We start from the raw sequence: 21377 nt of genomic DNA, 5'->3' as shown, positions 1-21377 counted from the left end.
CCATCAAGACAAAATGTATAGGGTCTGGTTTCCTTCTATGAATGCATTATAATTTATTTTTATGCACTTTTTAGGGAGGGGAGAAGGCATGTTTGACTACAGGGTGGATGTGAGGAGGGTGAAAGAGGAGCAGTTGGGGCTTTTTCAGTAAACCTGTTTTAGTCTTTGGAGCAATGTCTTAAGTGATGTCATCTGTGTGTTCATGAGCTGTGCAGTGGCAGAGGAGGGCTTAGTTGAGGTGGAGTAGCTTCCAGAATGTCAAGGAATTTGTTGCACTAAACCACCACCATAAATCAGTTCAACTAAAGTTTCTTCACTGAATTTAAAAAATGGTTTTCTTGCATTGAACTGTTAAAACTTACTCCTGTTGTTTTTTCACAGAATATATGCACATATACTTGAAAGAGAAAACGTGTTCCTCGTTCTTTTGACCTTGTTCATGAAAGGTAAAAAAAACAAGGGAGCACAATTGGTAGACTTTGGTATTGCACACCTTGATGTTTACGTATATGCTTGCAGCACACGCAAGAGAAGTACCAACCATTTATTTATTTTTATTTATTTTGTATTTGTAGAGCGCGCTGCAGACCACGGGCATAGAGGCGCTGTCAAGGATACTAAAGAAGGATTGCTTGAGGGTTACAAAAAGCGGCCAATAACGTTGGCTTTAGATGGTACAGTTACATAACAGTATTATACAGTGTATCATTCAATGCAGGAACATATGACCGGGATCATACAAAGGGAAGCCCTCTAGACAAAGAGCCTAGTTTTTAGTGCCTTGCGGAAGGCAGCATGGGATTCAATTGATCTGATCTCATTTGGAAGGTTATTCCAGAGAAAGGCTGCCATAGTTGGGGAAACTTGAGCCCCCAGCACGCACTCTACGCGTGTGAGGAGTCAGGATGCGATTGGCATAGGCGGGTCTGGAGGGTCTGGACGCTGTTTGTTTGTGAATCGTTTGCTCAAGATAGGGAGGAGCGAGTCCATGAAGACATTTATGAGTTAGGGCAAGGGTTTTGAAGATAACCCTTTCTTTGATGGGTAACCAGTGTGCCTCTCTCTCCTGACCAAGGAGATGTGTTCTCTACGTGAAATGCCTGTTGCGGCCCTTAAGGCATTGTTCTGGGCAATCTGGAGTTTGGCCAGGTTTCTTTGGGAGGTACTGACGAAGAGGGCATTGCAATAGTCAAGCCTGGAGCCAATGATGCCTCTGGCTATGGTAATGCAGTTCTGTTAAGTGAGGAAAGGCCTGATAGCATTGATCAGTTTGTAATGGTACGCTGCTGAGGAGGCTATAGCATTGACCTGCCTATCCATGGTCATGCTAGGTTCTAGGTATATGCCTAGAGTCTTAATGGTTTGTGATACTGCAATGGGGGTGTTGTCTATATTGAAGGCCTGATACTCTTTGTCGAGTTTGCTCAGTGTAGCCGGGGACCCGATCAGCAGGAGTTCGTTTTTTTTCACTGTTTAGACAGAACCAGTTCTCCGCCATCCAGGATTGAATGGTGGAGTAGATGATGTTGAGGGTATCTGTATCAGTGCGATAGTCTCCCGATAGGGGTATGAGCACCTGGGTGTCATCCGCATAATTGGTGTATGAGATGCCCAGTGAGTCCAGAAGACGGAACATGGGTCTGGTGTAGAAGTTATACAGAGTGGGGGCAATGCAGGAGCCCTGGGGGACTCCACATTTGATTAGACTGGGTGTGGCGTTGGAGGATTCTGAGAAAACCTTCATGACTCTCTCCTGCAGGAACAAATTGATCCATGCACAAGCCTTTGGGGAGAAGTTTGCAGTGGTTGCGAGGTGATGGCATAGGGTTTTGTGCTCCACCAGGTCGAAGGCCGCAGAGCGGTCTAGGAGCAGAAGGAGCGCTGGTTTGCCTGAGTCTCTGATGTCGTCTATTTGATTTTTTAGGTCAAGTAAGGCAGTTTCAGTGCCATGACGAGGGCGAAATCCAGATTGGCGCAGGCCAAGAAGGTGGTTATCCTCAACAAATTTCTGAACTTGCAGATAAGCTGCTTTGTCCAAGATCTTTAAGAGGAAGGGGACTGTAGTAATGTGTCTGTAGTTGCCAGGTATCAGTGGGTCGAGGGATGTTTCTTTTAGTAGAGGTCGGACCCAAGCTTCTTTGAGGGAGCTGGGTACAGTGGAAGATTGTGACGGCCTTCATTAACTCCTCCTTCCAAAGGGGGCGATGACTGGCGCACAACCTTTAATAATGTGGGCTGGGCAGGCGTCTCCCTTACAGTTAGAGGGCTTAAGAGACTTAATGAGGGCAGTGACTTCCGATTTGCTCATGGGGGCGAAATCAAATTTAGGTGCCTGTTTAAGTCTGTCCAGAGTAGGGTGAGCTGTTTGGGCTGCTAGTAATGAGGAGATGGCCTTTTGGTGGGAAGGGAGTCAAGTTTGTCGAGCATAGCTTTTTGAATTTGGTTACACCAGGCCTCGTCTTTGGCAATGCTGAGTGGTGGGGTAGAGGGAGATTCAAGTTCCCTGAAAATAGCAAAGATTTCTTTAGTCCCAGACTCTGCATTATTAATTCTGGTGTTGTAGGATTCAGCTTTGGCCTGTGTAATAGCAATTTTGTATTCTTTGGGAATGGCCTTGAAGGCGGTTTTGTTTGAATCAGTGGGGTTTCTTTTCCATTTGACAAGTGAGGCCCTTTTTGTGGATCTAACCATATTCTCCCTAAGAATGTACTTGCATCCAGTATGCATGTAGGGCTTGAAATTGTGGGGAGCTGGGGGCTATTTAGCGCCTGCTTGTTGCCTACAAGAGCCTGGTTACCTTGCTACTGGGAGCTATGTTTGATTTCCCCATGCCAACTGAGGCAGAAGAAACACATCTGCATGAATTTAACTATGTGTGTTTGGGACAGTATATAAGTAAACTTTACGACACATCCATACAACATTAAAAGCATAAGGGGTTATAAATTATGGACAAACATATTTTTGCATCTTATGTGGAAGTTAGATTTGCAGAAAGCTATGCAGAGGCATGTACAGGGTAGGGCCTAAGCAGGCCAGGCCCATCCAAAATCTGTAAAGGCCCGTGCTGCAGCGCTGTGGGAATTTACAGATGTTAATTTCACTGCAGCGAACTCCATTACATTAGCTTCAGGACCCACTTGTTAGACAATCCTGGCTACTGTAAGGAAGGCATGGTATCAAACAGTGAAGACGGACACAAGTGATCACAGTTTAAGGGTGTTGATTGAACTTCAAATAGGTTGGTTGAATACCCATCTAAGGATGGGAGCAAGCTACGACCCTCAAATAATAAATAATGCAGTCCTAGTGGAAGTTGGTGGAGTCTGACAAAATAAAATGGCCTATACTAATAAACATATTGCCAATCCTTGGTTCTAAATATAAAAGGTGTGGGATAACCATGTATGCAAAAGGAAAGTGTTCAAGAAAGAATGTCAGGACGGTTGAGAAGTTGGCTTCCCTTCCCCATATTTTCAGGATGGGGCAAGGCGACATGTGCGAGCTTCGCACGCACTTCGGCAGAAGGTCCTGATGCCTACATTTTGAACTGTTGCCTTGTGGCCAAGAAGCCAAAGTCTCTATCCCAATGAGTCTCTTATTGCAGAGGGCTTGATGTCACAAACAATGAAAGTCTCTTCTTTTGTCTGCGTTTTCATATTCACAAGTGCACAACTAGACTGCCTCGTTCGGGATCGGACCACAGTTCCTCCTCGTTCGGGCTCAGATCCTGTTGATAACAGAATAAAAGACTTTTGAATGTGTGATTGGTTTTGCTTAAACCATTGCAGGACCACTTCGATTCACTTCACACAATTGTTCTCATCAATTTTCTACTTTCGTTTCTCTTGGTGGGATATCTTAGAGACTTTCGATTGAGCACATTCACGGTTCAAGACTACTCAGTCAACGGTATTGCATCTTTCTTTCTTTCTCAAATTCAAACAATCATCAGCAGTTTAGTTTTACTCACATCGCATCACACATGGTTAATGTTCGTTCCAGTGCTCGATATTACGTTTGCTGCTTGCAACCTGGACTTCAACACAGACTGGTCTTGGATTGGTCTCCCCAACTCACCGGCTGTGTTGATCTCCATTGCTGCTTTGTTCTTTCTGCAAAGGACTATTGCACAGCATCTGCTGCTCCGCCCCGCCTTGGTCAGTTAAGCGGAAAGGCCCTCGGGGTCTGACACACACTGCAGTATTCTTCAGTCAGGTTTCCCGGCCTTGCGCTTTCTGCCTTGAAGGATTCTTTAAAGTAACAGCTTCTTGCCGAAAAGGTCAAGGGTGCTTCCCTTCTTACGATCCCTCCTTGGTTTGCCCTCCTTCTGCCTTCGTTCAACTGCTGACTTGAAACTGCTCTACCTTCATGTGCTTTGCCTCGCTCAGTGTGCTCTCGTGCTCCACCTTTTATCCATGTGGGGAAGTTTAATGGCAGTCAAGTGTAAGTGATTGTTAGTACTTGCATGACCTTAGTAGTGGAACATGTCAGGTAAACGGCTTGAGTGCGAGTCTGTTTTCTCCCAGAGTGGGCTGTCCATGTGAAAGTGTTTGTGCAGGAAAGGGTGGGGGAGGGATGGGTAGAGATTATATATATCCTACCAAGTAGGATGGGGTAAAGACGTTACCGGGAAGAGGGGGGGGGGGGGATACAGCACTTCACCACCAGGCGTCCCACTCCCTGAAGACTCCCTCACCCAGGTGATACTCCTGCACTGGACCACCCCCAGGAACTGGATCCAAAAGTGATGGCCGTGTCCTGGCCCACCTGGATGACATATCATTGGGGACTAGTGGGTGAGATGCCTTGTGGTGTCTCGCAGTACGCCTCTGAGTCTATGTACTAGCTCTTTGTCTGGCAGTGGTAGCTCCTGGTCACTGCTGGATACCCAGGAGCTGCTTTTAGCTCCTACTTATCCAATCTTAATCCCTGTGCATGGAATGTAAAACCATATACCTGATACTCGCTATCGAGAGACAAAAGACTGGCAATGCGCAGATAAACTACTGTCCAGATGTATGGAATCAGAGAATACGATCACAAAAGACAAACTAAAATGGTGGTCTTCCAACGTTTGGTATGCCAGTGTTGAGTTGCAAACACTACCTATTTCAAAATACTTCACAACACAAATGTAACAACAATTCACACTACACCATTATTTCACAGCCCTTGTTTTAAATAGTAGGTAGCTCGTACCCAAGCTATATTGCAAGTGAATCTTGTGAGGTAGCGTTGTGAAAGCTTTGTGCATTTTGTAGTTCATCTTGCTCGTTTTGTTGATGGCTTTGATTGGTGGGGCTGCAGTGCTCCTCCGTTCACTTCTTTCTAGCAACAACTCTTGACCATGGTCCACAAAAGATATCTAAATAATGTCACAAAATTAAACGTTCATACATGAATAAAACATGCCAGACTAACCATTTGCTTGGTGTATTTACAGCACAAGAGTTGAGTCTTGTTGGCCCGCTTCCAGGATATAACACCAAGAGCTATTCTGGATATCTCACAGTGAACAAGACCTGTAACAGCAATCTCTTCTTCTGGTTCTTTCCTGCACAGGTAGGATTTCAAGATTCTGTCATGGCCATATAAAATCCTGAACCCAGATAATGGCATAGCATTCTGGAGTCGATTGCCTTTGAATATGGATTGTATTTCCAAAGTATGGGATTCTGTTCCACTGTCACTGTTTTGTCACTGTTTTGCACCCTTTGCAACTGTTCTTGTAGAAACTGAGCTTCTGTTGCTGCTGATAATGCATCAAGTCCTGTTGAATTAACATGTTTGAAACATGTTTGTATATACCAGTTGACTCCTACAAGGATAAACTTTGTCTGGCTTGCACTCAGTGTGTTCTCAAAGAAGATTCAATACCCTTTAATAGAGCACCATTGCTGCACCGAGCATAAAGCTTAAAATAGCCAAATCAAGTTGGATACTTCCAATCCATTGAACCTCTTCTATAAACCTCTTGGAACTGTGTTTGGCAGACTGGTCATTGCAGTTCACAGATATGTGCATGTATCGCAACTCTGCTGAAGGGGAATGCTCATTCTATTGAACACTGGATCTCCATCCAGAACTGAATTGCTTTATTTTTTTTAAATATAGCAGAGGCTGAATTGGCGCAATTGATCATGATTTCTGTCCCACAATGTCGGCAACAAGCCTTCATGAGTTGGAGAGAAAATATGCAGAGCAAATTATACAGAATATTTCCAATAGAATCAATATATTTGCAATAAAGCAAATAATGACCTCTTTGAAGAGGGGTAAATCATTTTCATTTTCTGTTTGACTTCTCTGTGCATCTTAATTTGGTCAGTGTAAAATTGATCTTTACATTTTATTTTACAGTTTGGCAATTTAGGCACAAAGAGATGATGTGATTTTTCCTACAAACATTCCCTATAAAATGGCAAAGTAAAGATTTAGAAACCAGGTGTCTTGGTTCCAAAGTGACTATTTTAGCCACTAGCCCAATCACCAAGGAATAGTTATAAAAAAAAAAAAATCAGTTTGCATGGAATTTGTATTCATGATTAAAATTGTATCCATCAATTGGCTAATCGTTCTTAAAATTATGTATCTCCCGAGTTTTCATTCCTTTTCGTGATAAAACCTTTTCTAATACACATAAAACATTTGTTATGCTTTTTCAGTTGTAAGGTGTGCAGCTAAAATGGGTATGCTTAATTTTAGGATAGCAATTATTTTCACATGTTGAGGCAAATGGTATGCTTTGGCAGCTTTAGGCGGTTTCCAAAAAACAGTATTCATTTCCTTGTAGGATTTTGTCACATACATTCCTACACTATAGACCCTGCTATCTTTTGATCTGTCATTCATTCTGAATCCTAGAACCAACTCTAATTGAAAAAGAAATTAAATTTAACAGCAGTGTCTGTGTCCTTTAATGCTGTAAATGGTGTGTGCCAGTATTCACCCAACACAATTGTCATAAGTAAGCCACCTCTGAAAGATGGAAGGCTGGCATGGGTCCTGCTGGGATGTGAAACACGGCTGGAGCCCACATTACAAAAACAAGTACTGAACTTCATCTGAACGGTTAAGAAAACATAATCTATGCTGCTGCACATCACCACAGGGGTAGTAGTTTCAGGACACCTAGCATTCATAGAGGGCAGTGCCCCTGCTTGGGAATCCGGAATTCAGTCTGAGGTAAAAAATAAATGGGCACGGAGAAGATCCGAGAATGGTAAACTGGACAATAGTTGTTACAAATGAGGGAATGTACCAGAGGTTCCATTCATTTGGATTGATTTTAGATTGGAGAGAGAAACTAGTGTCTCCTAAATTGATGCTATAATTGCTCTAATTGGATTGGAACGATTTAAATTGGTACTGTAGGGAAGGCATGATATCCCAAGTATGCCTCTGACATAATTTGTAAAACCTTTATTGAAAATGTTGGGATCAGAGAAACTCCTAATTTGCTCTATAACTAAGATGGTAGTAGTCGCGACCATCAAACGTTAAACAAAAAAGTCCTAGTGGTGTCAGTCAAATAAAAATGGCATATGCTAACAAAACCTAATGTCTGCCCCATCTCTTTATATAAACAGTGTAAAAGGAAAAATGTATGCAAAAGGAAAAATCAGTTTTCAAAAGAATAAAGGTAGTTGAACCAGCTCGCCTAACGGAGTAAGGTTGTTGCTGTAGGCAGGATGACACTCTGGCTGGTTTCTCTGGCAGTTCCAAACCGTGGATTGAGGCCCGCCTGGGCTTAAAGTCTTTTCCTCGACTTTACAAAATTGTATTTTCAACTTGAAGTTCACAAAGGTCCCCCTCTGCAGGGCTCAGACCTCACAGCACACAGTTCACAAAGGTCCCCCTCTGCAGGGCTCAGACCTCACAGCACACAGTTCACAAAGGTCCCCCTCTGCAGGGCTCAGACCTCACAGCACACAGTTCACAAAGGTCCCCCTCTGCAGGGCTCAGACCTCACAGCACACAGTTCACAAAGGTCCCCCTCTGCTGGGTTTGGACCTCTCACAAAACAGTTCAACACAAACTTGCAAGGGGCTCCCTTCCCCAAGTTTACTGTACTTCACGTCCCCCTCAATCGGGCTCGGACCCCTGTCGAAGACTTTCAAATGTGCGTGGCGCTTTCACCAGACCACAGCAGAACCACTTTGACTCAAAGTTCACCCTTACTTTCACTTAATTTGCTCTATAACTTCAAACAATATACCTTTTCACATAGACTTTCGAATGGGCTACTTCCTTTTGCCGGACCACTCCGTTACTTAGTATCGCTGATCTCACAGCTGCTTTTTACTTCAAAGTTCATTCACAGGGCTGCCTTTCTGAGTCTCATCCACACGTGTGCAGCCTTCGCTTGTGGTTTAATGTTGCTACTTCATTCGCTTTAACACACACCAGTCTCTCGGGTCACTTGCCAACTCACCGGCTGTGTGCGCTTCTTTCTTGTTTTGCTATTTTCAATGCACGAGTCAAGGTTGGTGCCACAGGTATGACCTCGCCTCCCCAACTCTGCCTTTCACATGGGAGGTTTGCTGGTATCCTTGGAACACAATGCAATCTTCACTTATGGAATCTGCCGTTCTCTGTGTGTCTTATGTGGCCTGTTGGAGGCAACGACCTCCAGTAGGGAAGCCATGGGGTTTTTGTCCCGCTGCTCTCGTCCCTTGGTCTGTTGCTCTGCTCCAGTAAGTGTTCCCTCGTCCCGGAGGTTCTGCTCGTGTTCCGCCTTGCTCAGAGTGTTCCTTTAGGTGTTGCCTTTTATTTGTGTGAGGAGAGCTAACTGGTATCGGGTTTATGCACAGTGCTTGACTGCCTGACCCGATTAACAGGACATGTCCACTACGATGTGAGAGAGTTAATCTGGTTACTCCATCACCCTCTTCCTCAGCCCAGTGTTTGTGTCATAAGTGGGTGGGGGAGTTGGGACCTCAGAAAATCCTATAAAATAGGATGGGGTAGATGAACAAAAAAGGGGGAACTATCGCGTCTCAACATCGGCTACCTCACCCCTACTCCCTGACAAGCCCTCACCCAGGTGATTCTCCCACACTAGTCCACCCCTGGGAACTGGATCCAAAAGCGATGGCCGTGCCCTGGCCACCTGCATGACAAGTCCCTGAGGCCTGGCAGGTGAAACACCTTTTGATTTCTCACAGTACACAGTCTATGGTTTGGATGCATGAAGGCTCCTGAATGGGATTTCCCAAGCCTGAAAATGTGGTGACTTTATTGATCCGGTAATATCTAAACATCAAATTCCACATTGTTAATTATGGGACTTGCAGCCCTGAGCTGTGAATGGCCTCTTTGAAGAATAGATTTTTTAAAAATGAATTTAAATGTTTATAGCAGATGGGTAGATTAATGGGATGGTCAAACTAGTAAGATGCATATGAAAAAGCCGACGCCTTGGTATAAAAAGCTCTTAAGTGCTTGTTCCATGTATTATTAGACTTTATTTTACTGCACATGAATAATCAGGGGGCCCAATATTGCAATCTATGCAGATGATAAAGAACATATATGTAACGCCCACAGGGCGTTTCCTGGAAACACAATACACTTTTACAATTCCTGGGTTCTCTAGGGCCTAGACGCTTTAAAGAGACTCTTATTCGATGCCAAACACAGATGGAATTAATCCTCAATCCTTATATTTCAGCTGAATGGTCTCCATATGCCCACATTATGCAAAGAGTAAAACATTTAGTCCAAGTTCTCCTTGCTAAATTGTTGTTATGATGATCGAGCTTACAAACAGTGACGATGCGCTGAGCTTAATTGACTATATCGTTGACCATAAGTTAATACATACATAAATCACTCAACTCATTTATTGTGGCGTGTGAGACTTGCGGTTTAATAATTACATATCACATAATCCACCAGTGTGAAAGAAGGAAAATAAAATACACATTATTGATTATACCTTAGTATAATGCATTGTGGACTTGAAGCTCATTTGGAATAGTAGATGACGTTGATCCAGGATTGCCTTGAATGTAAAGTGGAGCACCTAGAAGGCCACTCTGGACCCCAACAGAAGCCATTGTAGAGAGATCAATGCAGGAGACTTCATGTCTACATTTCAGTCTTAATAATTGTGCTATCGCAATCTGCATTCTTTTGATAGCTGACATTTAAATTTGCCGTAGACTGCAAAATCTAGACTGGATAGAGTAAACATTTGGGCAAAGTTTAGGAATGATTTCGCTTTTTTTATTGCTTGTCATCCTTGCGCAGGAGCCATGCTACTCTTCTCTGCTTATCTTCTGTGTATCGTTCACATTTTAGTATATTTCCTGCCAAAGGAAGGGAATGGGAAATAAGACTGTTTAGTCTGCTGAGCCAAGTAGGTATTCTGTATACCCTGAGGATATATTGTGACACAGAGCAACTCCTACGTTGTTACCCGAGAAGGAGGAGGAGGAGTGAGAAATGTATATAATATTTACGTCCAAAAGGAAGTGTGTTTACATCTGATTTGCTGGTGGTAAGGGCCTTGTTATTTTCTAGATTAGGCAACCAGTGATTGGAAGACTGTTCTCTATGAAGTATGTTTTCTGTGTATCTGTGTTTGAGCCATAGCATCAGTTTTGTGTTGTCTCCATAATTGGCAAGATAATTTCAGTGATCCAAGAAAAGGGGAAGTGGCAGGCGAGGTTGAGATTGAACAGGTGTGGGAAAAGCAATGATCTTTGGGGGAAATCTAAACCAGCAATCTGTGGATGGAGAAGCATGGGAGTTGCTAACGATCTGTTGGGAATTCTGTTAAGAAGTGAAATGATCTTCTGTAGTGCAGAGTAGCTGGTACCTGAATCCGAAATACTGGATCGAAATAGAGAGTGGCCAAGTAGGTCGAAGAGGCCTGGGACATCAAATGGGAGAAGGGTAGCTGCTATATCATGATCTCCACTTGTTTTCAGGCCGCCCGAAACAGATAAAAGGACACCCTGACCTGTGCCTTGTGCAAGACATGCTTGGGTTGTCAATTCATTCTCTTCAGTGAATTGCATGTGTTTAGGCATACAGCGCTTTCAACTGCTTTACCCATATGGCCCTGTAATTAAGATTTGTAGTCCTTCACATCAATTAACTTGCAGAGCAAATCAAATGATCATCTGGAATGCTCTATTGGTATTTTTGGTTCAGTAAACTTTATCACAATCTACACGTAAAGGAATACTTTATTTGACGTACATAGCTACAGAAATGTATACCTCTCATAGGAAGGGCCACCACTATTAAGAATGTGTAATAAAACATGGGTTTAACACATTTAATAGAGCTAAACACTATGTAATTTTTACTGTTGGCTCACAGAAATTAATTGACCAAACTTGACTTTATCAGTATAGAATTATCCATGCACGATTGTCTATTCGGACAATGTTTTTTTTTTTTTTTTCTGATGCACGTTTTATTTAAAATGTTTTGTTTAAAGTGCAGACCTAGCTCGAGAGTGCCAGAGCGCTATACAAGGTTTGGGAAGACAAAGTTTGGGCTCAGTACTGTGGGTTGCATCCATTGGGATTAGTCCATGAGCAGGCTGCTGGTAGAGAAAGGGGCCCTGTTGTAGAGGAGGAGCCAAGTACCCCGCCAAAAGCTCTTACCCCATGTTGCCTATATGATAGGAGCCGGAAATTGCAACACGCGCAGTACCGGTAAGGGTGCCTGTACCACAGAAAATCATGGAAACAAGGTATCCATTAAGAAAACCTTATATGCATTCACGAAGAAATAATGGCCTTTTGGACAAAGTCCCAGATGAAGTGTGAAAATGAGTGAAAGAAAAGACTGGTGACGTCCTACGGAGCAGCTGATGACGCACCAGGAAAAGATGCAGAGGTAGAAGAACATAGATATTCTATAAACTCTGAAGAGGAGGTGGTAAAGATGAGCAACATTTTGGGCTCCAGATGAAGATGCGCATGCTACAGAAACGCTGAAGAACCTGTAAATCAGTTTACACTTGTACAATCGGAGTAACACAAGTAATCTTAAGGCTGGCTACGTAGTGAATAGTTTGCGGCAATGCACCTGTGTATAATACATAGGAATGTATAGAACCTGGATATTCCACAGTGCGTTTTAAGCAAGGTTGGCGCAGTTGAATAATAACTAAAGGCGATGGAGAAATACAAGAAAAGCTTGGCTGGCCCAGCACCAAGAAGACGAAGCCATGGTTGTTCATCCTGTAGTTACAATGAAAGTGAGAAAGAAACTAACTTCTGTTTGAAATGGAATGGAAAAACACTGAAGTCATCAAAGTTCATCATTTAATAAAATTAAATGCTGCAAAAGACTTGAACATGTGGTCTCCCAGTCACATGGTCAGATCAAAATAGACATTGGGTCGAGCTACACCGAAACCAAGAAGATAATCCCTTTATTTCTCAGGCACAGAACTTCTACAAGGCCAAGTTCAAAGCCTAATTGACTGGCAGACTGCAAGAGTGATGATATCTGTGGGGCTAATTTGAAGGGGAGGCATGGGCACGCTGACCTTCCATGCACCTGGTATGGTAGCCTGCATGCTGTTAGCATGTGGAATATTCCAAAAGTGTACAAAGGTGCCAAACCAATGGTAGGGCGCCACGTATCAAAGAGCCCTATAGTTTGTATAACCAATGAAGTGTTCAGCATTAGAGTGACACGAAGGAAGATTTGCACTTGGGATGGGCTTATTTGACAGAAACCCAATCACTTCCCCCGTCAGCATGGAACGTATACTTAGGATTATAGGGAACATCTATCACATCCCCCCAAGTAGGTTTTTGTAGTTTGCCACGAAGTGTGATGTCACTTATGACGAGTTTTTGCTATAAAAGTTGTGTTTTTTGTAATATGCGCTGAGAGAAATTGAGCGAACATCTGTTGATGTCTGTTGTAACTCCCTGTTTTAGACAATTGCAAATAAAAGAGCATCGAGTTTTGCCAACTTCCTGAGTTGGTTTGATTATTGATGTTTGAGTAACTGGAGTGTCAAGGGAGAGTGATGAATAGAATAGAAAAGATGGTAAATGGGAAGTAGTGTTGTGGGTGAGAAATCCTGCAGGGTTGTCGTCGAGTTTGCAGTCTTTTGTACTGTCCATGACCAACGTACAGTGCTCCGTGGGCGTAACTGTGTGTGCAGACATTTTGAGCTTGGGGTGTGTTGCTTCTATGTTACAGCAATGAATAGTTTTTCTTGTATAGTTATGTTATGAAAGTATTGAGTCTGACTAATATTTGTGTCCATAATACAAATGTAGAGTTTAATAGCTATGGAAGTGTATGGGATGGTTGAAGTGTGGTGTTGTGACTGTGGACAGTTTTTCCAGTTTCTTGGAAGCACTGTGACAAACATTTTTCACGATCATTGCATTTGTGTAATGGATTGTAATATTGTGAAATGAATAATGTGGTTACTGGTTTTATATATAGTAATCTATTTATTCTGGGTTTAATGAGAGTAAGAGTGTAGGTGGTGGGTGAAATGGTGCACTTAGTAAATCCTCCTTGCCATATCAAACTATGTGCTTCTTTGTCTGTAAAGAAAAGCCAATATAGTTAGTTAAAAAAGATAGTCCATCAAATATAATTGGTCAGTTTTACTTTTTTGACCCTCATAAGTAGTACATTGTATGTACTATGTTTTGTATTAATAACAAAAGTAATCAGGATGAGAGATCCTCACAAAATTCCTCAGTTTTTTTTTGGACACATTTATTTCAATCTCAAAAACCAGTATCTTTAATTATTACACTGCTTTCGCTAAGCACGAAAGCGACAACGGACCGATTTCAATACAAAAAACATAGGGAAGTGCAAGTGTGCACCCTCGTCAAGGATGTGGAAGACTAGTTCCCTAATGACAAGCACATATGAGTATAGGAGATTGGTGAGACAGATCACTCAAGTGAGTGCTGCCCGAGGCTCCTATTCAGTCCGGGTGTGTTTTAAACAAAAGCGGTGTACACAACACTAATAGAAACATACAACAAAGGGTATTTTCACAGTTGTGTCACAAGTAATCGACACTGTAGGGTTTCGGGCACAAAGGCTTGGTAGGAGCTTGTAGTTGTGTTGGCCTTCATCAGGAGAGACTTGTTAGGTGAGTCTGTCCGTGTGTGTAATCGTCCAGCCGGAGTGAGGCGGTGTTGCTGTGCTGTCAACACTCCCAGGCGCAGTCCTAGGGCTGGTGGTGTGGTAGATACACAGGAGAGTGTACATCTGCTGTGTCGGGGTCAACCGACTCAGACGGCACTGGGCTTGTGATTAGCCATCGATCGGCTTTGAATTCCTGGAGTCCTTGCTATGTTCACGGCGGCGCTGGCCAATGATGCTGTTGTGCAGGGGATTTATTTAGTTTCTGCAAATTAGTCAAAATGGATGTTGACGTACTGGATATTGGTTTCACTTGCATATGTCTGGACGACACCGACTGTTCCAGTTGCTCCATTGATTAAACCTTGTTCTACATCAAGGTTGTTTTCACTCTGCAGTTGAGACACAGAGTTACAGTTTCTAACCCAGTTGTGATAGAGATGTTTCTAGGCTATTCAGACATGCTGTTGCTCGGTGACACCTAGGGAGTATCATGCCATGCACTTCCAGTTTGTCGGTGGAGCTGATTTGCACTATGGGTTGCATTTATTTTTCAACATTTGTTTAATTGAATTGTTACAACTTGCAAGGGTTGGCATTATGCACATGTATGTTTTTGTTGAGTTAACTGTTTCAGAACATATGGGGCAGATATGTTGTGTCCATACAGCTCTCATGTATTCTACTTTTCAAAGTGACTTTTGCTTCTTCTGTAAGCAGACCAGTTCTAATCCTTTTTCAAATATGAGCAGATGTTGGATCGCATTTACGTTAATGATCGAATCGCAAAATCGGTAGTTGGAGAAGCACATAGTAGATTGGAACGTCGAGTGAAAAGGTTGCGTAGTAGAAAATATAACTCATGCATGCAGGACGAAGTCGTTAAACATTACGTATTGAATTATAGGCAAGGTTTCAATTTACCATCAGTTGGGTGTCTTCCGGGAATACAATAAGAATCTAAATTCTGATATCGTGCGAGAGTTTGAAAGCGGAAGATCAAATGACGCGATGCACAGAGAGACCAAAAAGGTGCGTATGCGTTATGAGTGAAGGAGAAAGATACCAGTCACAGTGCGATCTGATTTTTAAAGAAACTCTGTTCAAACTTACAAGAAAAAGCGAGATTGCATTTAAAAAAACAAAATCCATTCAGAAGGTAGGTGCTTAAAAAAGATTAGATTAGAATGGATGAAAAAAACTATTGTGGTGCAAGTGCAAATGGCGGCATTGTTAAGAAAAAACAGAAAAATTGATTGCTATATTGCGGTGGAAAAAGATGTTAAGTAAACGGTTATGATGTTGTGCAGTTAAATCATTGTCTTATGGTGAATATTATATCATGATACCGATGGAGACTACATTATACAAAAATGCACAGTGAGTGTATGTGGTCTGTAGAGTGCAGTTACTTTCCTGTCTTTGTGATACTGAGTATGCTTTCATCTGCCTATATTTTGGATAATACAATCTTTTGTGTGAAGCCGAAGTTGCAATGATGGCAGATTGTTGCATGCCCTGTGTACAAACATGATCCCACAGATTTACATTGCCAATGCAGGCAGAGTGTATTATGGAATTCTTTGTATCATAATGTTTTGAATATGGGTTAGCCTTTCACTGGTGTTGATTTTAGGAGGTCTCCAAAAACAATGATAGGTTTTTAGGTTTTCCTCCAAAGAGCTCTTCATAATCAGTTTTTATGACTTCCAGCATTCTTGGATTCTTGGATGAATTAAAGCTAGCATTAGGTTGGAAACCATGCTTACCTCACCTATTAGGAAGACTTTCATTTGTTATAGAATTCTGCATACTTCAGTCGCAGATTCTGGTGACAATTTCTGATATTCTAATTTGTTTTTGGTGTTCTACTGGGAGGAGGAGTAGCCAGTGTAAAGTTGCACCTTCTATGTTGTAAGCAGCAAGACCTGTGGGAGCTGTTACAACAGCTGAAAGGTTGTTTGTTTTTTCTCCTCTACACATTTCCTGATTGTTTTATTTAAGAAGGGTTTGTCAGAACCAGCTTGTCCGCTTGCATACCAGAGCAGAAGTTTGTGCAAGTTTTTTCATGTTTTGGCCAATGATCAATTTAGTAAATTTCGGGAAAAGGGTGAGTTGCTCATCATGTATCTGTGTATTGTGCATTGACAAATCTTCTTTAGATTGTGTGAATTGAAACCGTTTTTTTTTTCTACCTCATTCATTGCTATTTCTGCTTCATTTTGAATTGGAGGTTCTCCAAGTGGCTCTTGGTTTCCTGTAGCAGAGTGTCTTTATTTATTGGGTATTTATAATGCACTGATGCAACAAAGGGTGTTAAGAGGTGCAACAAGACAACGGGGTGGGAGGGTGGGAGGGTGGCAGGGTTGGAAAAAAAACTGTCCTACTAGACCATGTCATTCGGGTCGTGCAAGTGCAGTAACGAGAAGTGCATGGGAGTTGGGGGACTGCTGGTCAAAGCAGAATGTGCAAATGTTAAGGAGGGAAAGTGCAGGTTGGAGTTGGAACAAGCAAGTGTTGGGGGCGTTGGGGCCCTGGGCTAGGCGAGTGCTAAGGGGAGGCCAGGTGGACCAGTGCCAGGGGGAATGAAGGTCCACACGCTAAGTGCAAGGACTGGGTGGGATGGGCTTGATAGGAGTGCAGGCCCATCCAGGCTAGTGCACAGTGAGGGCGCTTGGTAGGGCAAGGGCAGGTGGGGGGGCTCAAGGGAGGCTGAGGTGCTGGGGTAGACTGGGTGAGGAGGGCCTAGTGCCCAGTATGAATCGGAAGGAATCGGGCATCCACTCAAAATGTGCCACAGGGGGACATTAGCAGGGGAGGGGAGAGGGAAGGGAGAAGAGAAAAGGAGGGCCTTGAGAAGCTTCTGTAATTTAAGGAGATCTGGCGCAAGTCTGAGGGGGGCAGGGAGGCCATTCTAGAGGGAGGCTCCTGCGGAAGAGAGATCTTAACCTCCCCCTTACCCCCCTCCCAACTCTGCTTGGAAAAAGAGTGTGATCTGCTTTGTTGGGTGTCCTGACCCACGTTTGAGCTATCATGCTGCAACATTTGGTGCTGTGGGCTTAGAAAATCCAAGATGGCCAAAAAGCCCACATGTGCGCCAGAATCCAGGAGAACCACGCAGTTTGTGCGTACACCAAAATGGCTGCCTAACTTGCCACCCACCAGTGCGAGTATGATGGGCCAGGGTGCCATGAGTGGAATGGGTGCCAAAGGTAAAACGGCAGCGCCTGTTAGCTCAAAAACGCTTTAAAATTACCTTTGGTTTCTCTGAATGCCAGCTCAAAATGCCTATTTTCAAACATTGCAACACATCCAAAAATCTCACTGAACACCAGCGGACATCTGGCAGAATGAAGTATGTGTGCATACAAAATCTGGGAAGATGAAGAGCACAAAACAATGTTCCTAACAAAACTGGCTGAGCTATGCATGTCAGCAGCCTAACTGAAACTGGATTAAAACCACCAAAATCGAAATGTTTAAATTAACTGAGTGACCTACTTTTGAGTGTCACATAGTTTGTAACTGTTAAAATGTCATAGTTTTGAACTTAGAATCAGCATTCTAGCTGCATATGTAAAAATTGTATGGACTTAAACTGGGGAACAAAAAGTGACATTTTACCTGAAACCTGGATTAAGGAAACTGGAATTCTGCCAGACAGCTACCCCCGACAGGAGTGGGGGCTTGCCCAACAAATGCATTCCCAGGCCTGGCTGCATTCTGTTGCTCCTGCCAAAAGGAGGTCACACACTCTCTGATTGGATTACCAGGTTATTGCAAGAAACTAAACAAAGGGCCCAGGCAGATGGTTTATTGGGGTGGTCGTAAATGGCTTCCTTTTGAACAAAGCCCTTCCTTGACTCGGGCAGAAGGTTTTTGTAGGGGAGGTCGTAAAGTGGCTTCCTCTTGGCAGAAACGGGAAGGGGCAGCCCCCTCTGAGGACAGGCTGAGCTCAAAGAAAGTGGATAGACTGGTTTCTCCACCATGTGACCTGGGAAGACACACCCCTGTTGGCCAGAATATGATTTTAAGAAAGATGTATAACTCATGGTGCGGACTTGTCAAAATTATCTAAATGATACCATAATTCTTGTGATTTTTCTGTGAACATTATGAGATGCGTTAGGACCCGGTGGTGTATTCTGGGGGGTTGCTAGCGGAAAATAGGGTCTCACTCCAAATGTCTGCATGTTAAAAATCTGACACTTCATCAATTAATGTCCATACTCCTTGCGCACATGTGTGTGAATTTGGGTAAATGTCCGATATTGCAAAACCAATTAAAAAGCGCAAAATGTTGCCATTTCTGAATGCAAGCCCCCAGGAAGAGTAGAGTTTGAACAGAGTATACCTCATGTGATATGTGATGGGTGCATGTAATTTTAAACAACTGTGTATCTGTGCAATATGTATTTGGGTCAAATATAGATTTGTGGGCAAACTGACCTGGGGAGGATCCTCTGACCCATAAAACCTACAGCATCACTCTGACTCACATTTCCTTCCCCCAATCATGGGAGAGGGGAGAATTGGGCCAATGACAAGTAGAGAGGGGCAGGCTTAGCTAGGCCCAGGCACACACCCATTTTCAAAACACATAAAAAGAGACTGATGGGACAGGTAGAGACATTCAATTCCATTTGCTGCGGAGCATGCTGACCGACGACTTCACATCCAGAGATCCTACACTTAGACTTTCAAGTGAAACAGAGACTACAGAACTTTGAACCAAGAAGGCCCACTGCAAGCAAAAGTATCTGTCAGCAGGCAAAAAAAATCATTTGCAGACTATTCACAGCCGGGCTGAGCTGTTTATTCTGGCCTGAAACCCTGCGCCAGAAAGATCCAGAAGCAGTGCTGTACCCAGCGAAAGCAGAGCAGTATCCAGAACCAGAGGCCAGAGATCCAGAGTGACCTAGATCGCTGTGAGCAGAACCAGAGAGCTGACCCAGATCACTGTGAAGTGCCGAGACCAGAACCGGAGTCCAGTCCAAAACCTGACCAGATCCGTGGCGAGGCCCATTTCAAATTTATATTGTGAGTACCTAGCAGAACTGTGCAGAACCAATCTCTTAGTTAAAATAATCTAATCCAAACTATTTTAATCGAACCAGAACTGCCTCCTAGAAGTTGTCACTTGTTATTTTGTAAAGCTGCACCACTGTCACTTGTCAATTCTTACTTTAAATCCGAAAAACCACCTTTATTTAATCGTCCGTATCTCTGGAACCGTTTGGGCTAGGAACTTGGTTTAACTTTCCTCTGAAAGCTTAGAATCTCAGCTTTACAACGAGTGAATTTTGCCGCGATTTGCGATTTGGCCCGATTTCTTTACTTGTAAAAAAGATAGCTTGTAAAAAAGATAGCTGCTTTTGCCTGAACTGCTAAAATTCGTTTGCCTCTTAATCACCATCTCTGAATCATTGCTAAAGTGAGCCTGAACTCATCCCAAGTATCTCTCACTCACCCTGAACCTCCTAAAGGGAATTAAAAGCATTTTCAGCATATTTTTCACTTCCTTGCCACCACATTCAAAGCACTTGGGCCGGTGTTTTAAAACTCATAGCTGATTTCTCTAAGTTGCTGGGGGGGGGGAATTGAACTGAATTATATTTGATTGCATTTCTAAGAACTGTGTGCTCTTCTCTTCATCTCCTTACGTTGCATAAAGGGGGGGTGAATTGTCAAAGAAAAGTGATTTCTTGTTCTGTTGCAGTCATATCAAGTTATTTCTGTACTGCATCTTATTCCTCATTGCTTTTCCCTTGAAATCATAAAAGTATTTTTGCTACTTTATCCATCCTATACCAACTCCTCATTGATTGTAAAGAAGTGTGCTAGTGTCAGATTACCCATTGTTGATCAACATCATATGTGTAAGTGTACTATCAGATATTAATTTATTATAAAGTGTGATAAATATATATTGTTTAAATTCTCAAACCTTTTAAACTTGCAAAACAGAACTACTTCTTGGCTCAGTGGGGTCAAGGGGATTCTAAGAGAGGGGTGTTATATAGGGGTAGTCATCCAAAACTCATGAACTGGACATAAAGATATATCAATAAGGGTTTCCATTCAGTATCCCAGACTAGGCATTGACTTAGCTGTAGTGTTGAATTGAATCTTCTTACAGCTTTGGAGTTGGAGCTAGAAGACCAAAGGGCACTAGCAGGGAGGTATTTGGGGTGGAGGAGTTGGATGTAGCGGGGTCCCCCAGGCCCCAGAAAGCCTTTTGGATGATGCAGAGGGTCTTGAACTTGATCCTTGCAGCAACCGGGATTCGGTGGAGAGATTGTAGGCCTGGGGAGATGAGGCCCCTAGGCTTGAGGTCAAGGGTAAGTCTTGCAGTCCTCGATTAATTGACGGGGTGAAGGGAGGATTTAGGCAGATTGAGGAAGAGGCTGTTGCGGTAGTCAAGCCTAGAGAGGATCAGAGCCCTGGAGACATTGAGTTTGTGGGTCAAGGTGAGGAAAGAGAGAATGGCTCTGAGGAGTTACAGCTGAAAGTGGGCCGCCTTGGCAAGGTCTGTGATGTGATGTGATGGGAGGATAGAAGGAGAGCGAGGAATTGAAGATGACACCAAGGTGTTTTGCCTCCCAAGAGTGAGGGGAGGGAGCCGATGATGAGAAAACAGAGTTGGAGGGAAGTATGAAGCTTGGGTCCCAATGAGAAGGATCTCTGTGTTAATGGCATTAAGGCTGAGATTGTTAACAGCACACTATGCCTGAATAGCAGCCAGACAGTGCGTAATGAGAGGGGAAGACTAGCAAGCAGGTAGTGGAGGGAAGCTTGAAGGCGAGCTGTGTAGTCTGCATAACACTGGAAGTGAGGGGCGAATGTGGAGATGAATTGGGCTAGAGGGGCCAGGTAGATGTTGAAAAGCCACATCAAGGGGATCGAGCCCTGAGGGATGCCGCAGGTGGAGCATGTGATGCAGGAGAGAAAAGGGCCCAGTTGAACCTGGGATGGTCTGTCAGAGAGGAAGGTCAACCAGTCCAGTGCCAGGTCTGTGATGCTGAGGGTATCACAGAGCTAAATTATAAGGGTGGCATGATTGACCATATCAAAGGCAGAAGAAAGGTCAAGAAGGATGAGAACGGAAGGAGAGTTGGAATCAAGATTTGAGCGCAAGTCTTCACGGGTGTTCAGTAGTGTAGTTCCGGTGCCTCTTGCAGCTCTGAAGCCAAACTGTTGGTCGTGGAGACAACCAACGTATTCACTGTTGTAGATCAGCTAGGAGAGGACCAGCTTCTGCAAGAGTTTTCCTA

The 21377-nt window shown here is 43.4% G+C and overlaps 1 protein-coding gene and 1 pseudogene across 1 annotated transcript in view; one reads left to right on the top strand and one right to left on the bottom strand.

The window, feature by feature from the left end:
• The window catches only part of CPVL (carboxypeptidase vitellogenic like), a 1072295-nt gene that overhangs the window by 64389 nt on the left and 986529 nt on the right, over window positions 1-21377 (top strand). Inside the window, exon 3 of the mRNA XM_069648246.1 lies at window positions 5447-5565. Within this exon, the coding sequence (XP_069504347.1) occupies window positions 5447-5565 (119 nt within the window). The remainder of the gene's footprint in view (window positions 1-5446; window positions 5566-21377) is intronic.
• Window positions 10213-10328, bottom strand: LOC138570495 (U6 spliceosomal RNA; annotated as a pseudogene).

Source organism: Ambystoma mexicanum, chromosome 2q, assembly GCF_040938575.1.
Source record: "Ambystoma mexicanum isolate Mex_15411 chromosome 2q, UKY_AmexF1_1, whole genome shotgun sequence".
NCBI lineage: Eukaryota > Metazoa > Chordata > Amphibia > Caudata > Ambystomatidae > Ambystoma > Ambystoma mexicanum.
Note: the sequence above shows the minus strand (reverse complement) of the source record. Positions and strands in the feature narration are given on the sequence as shown.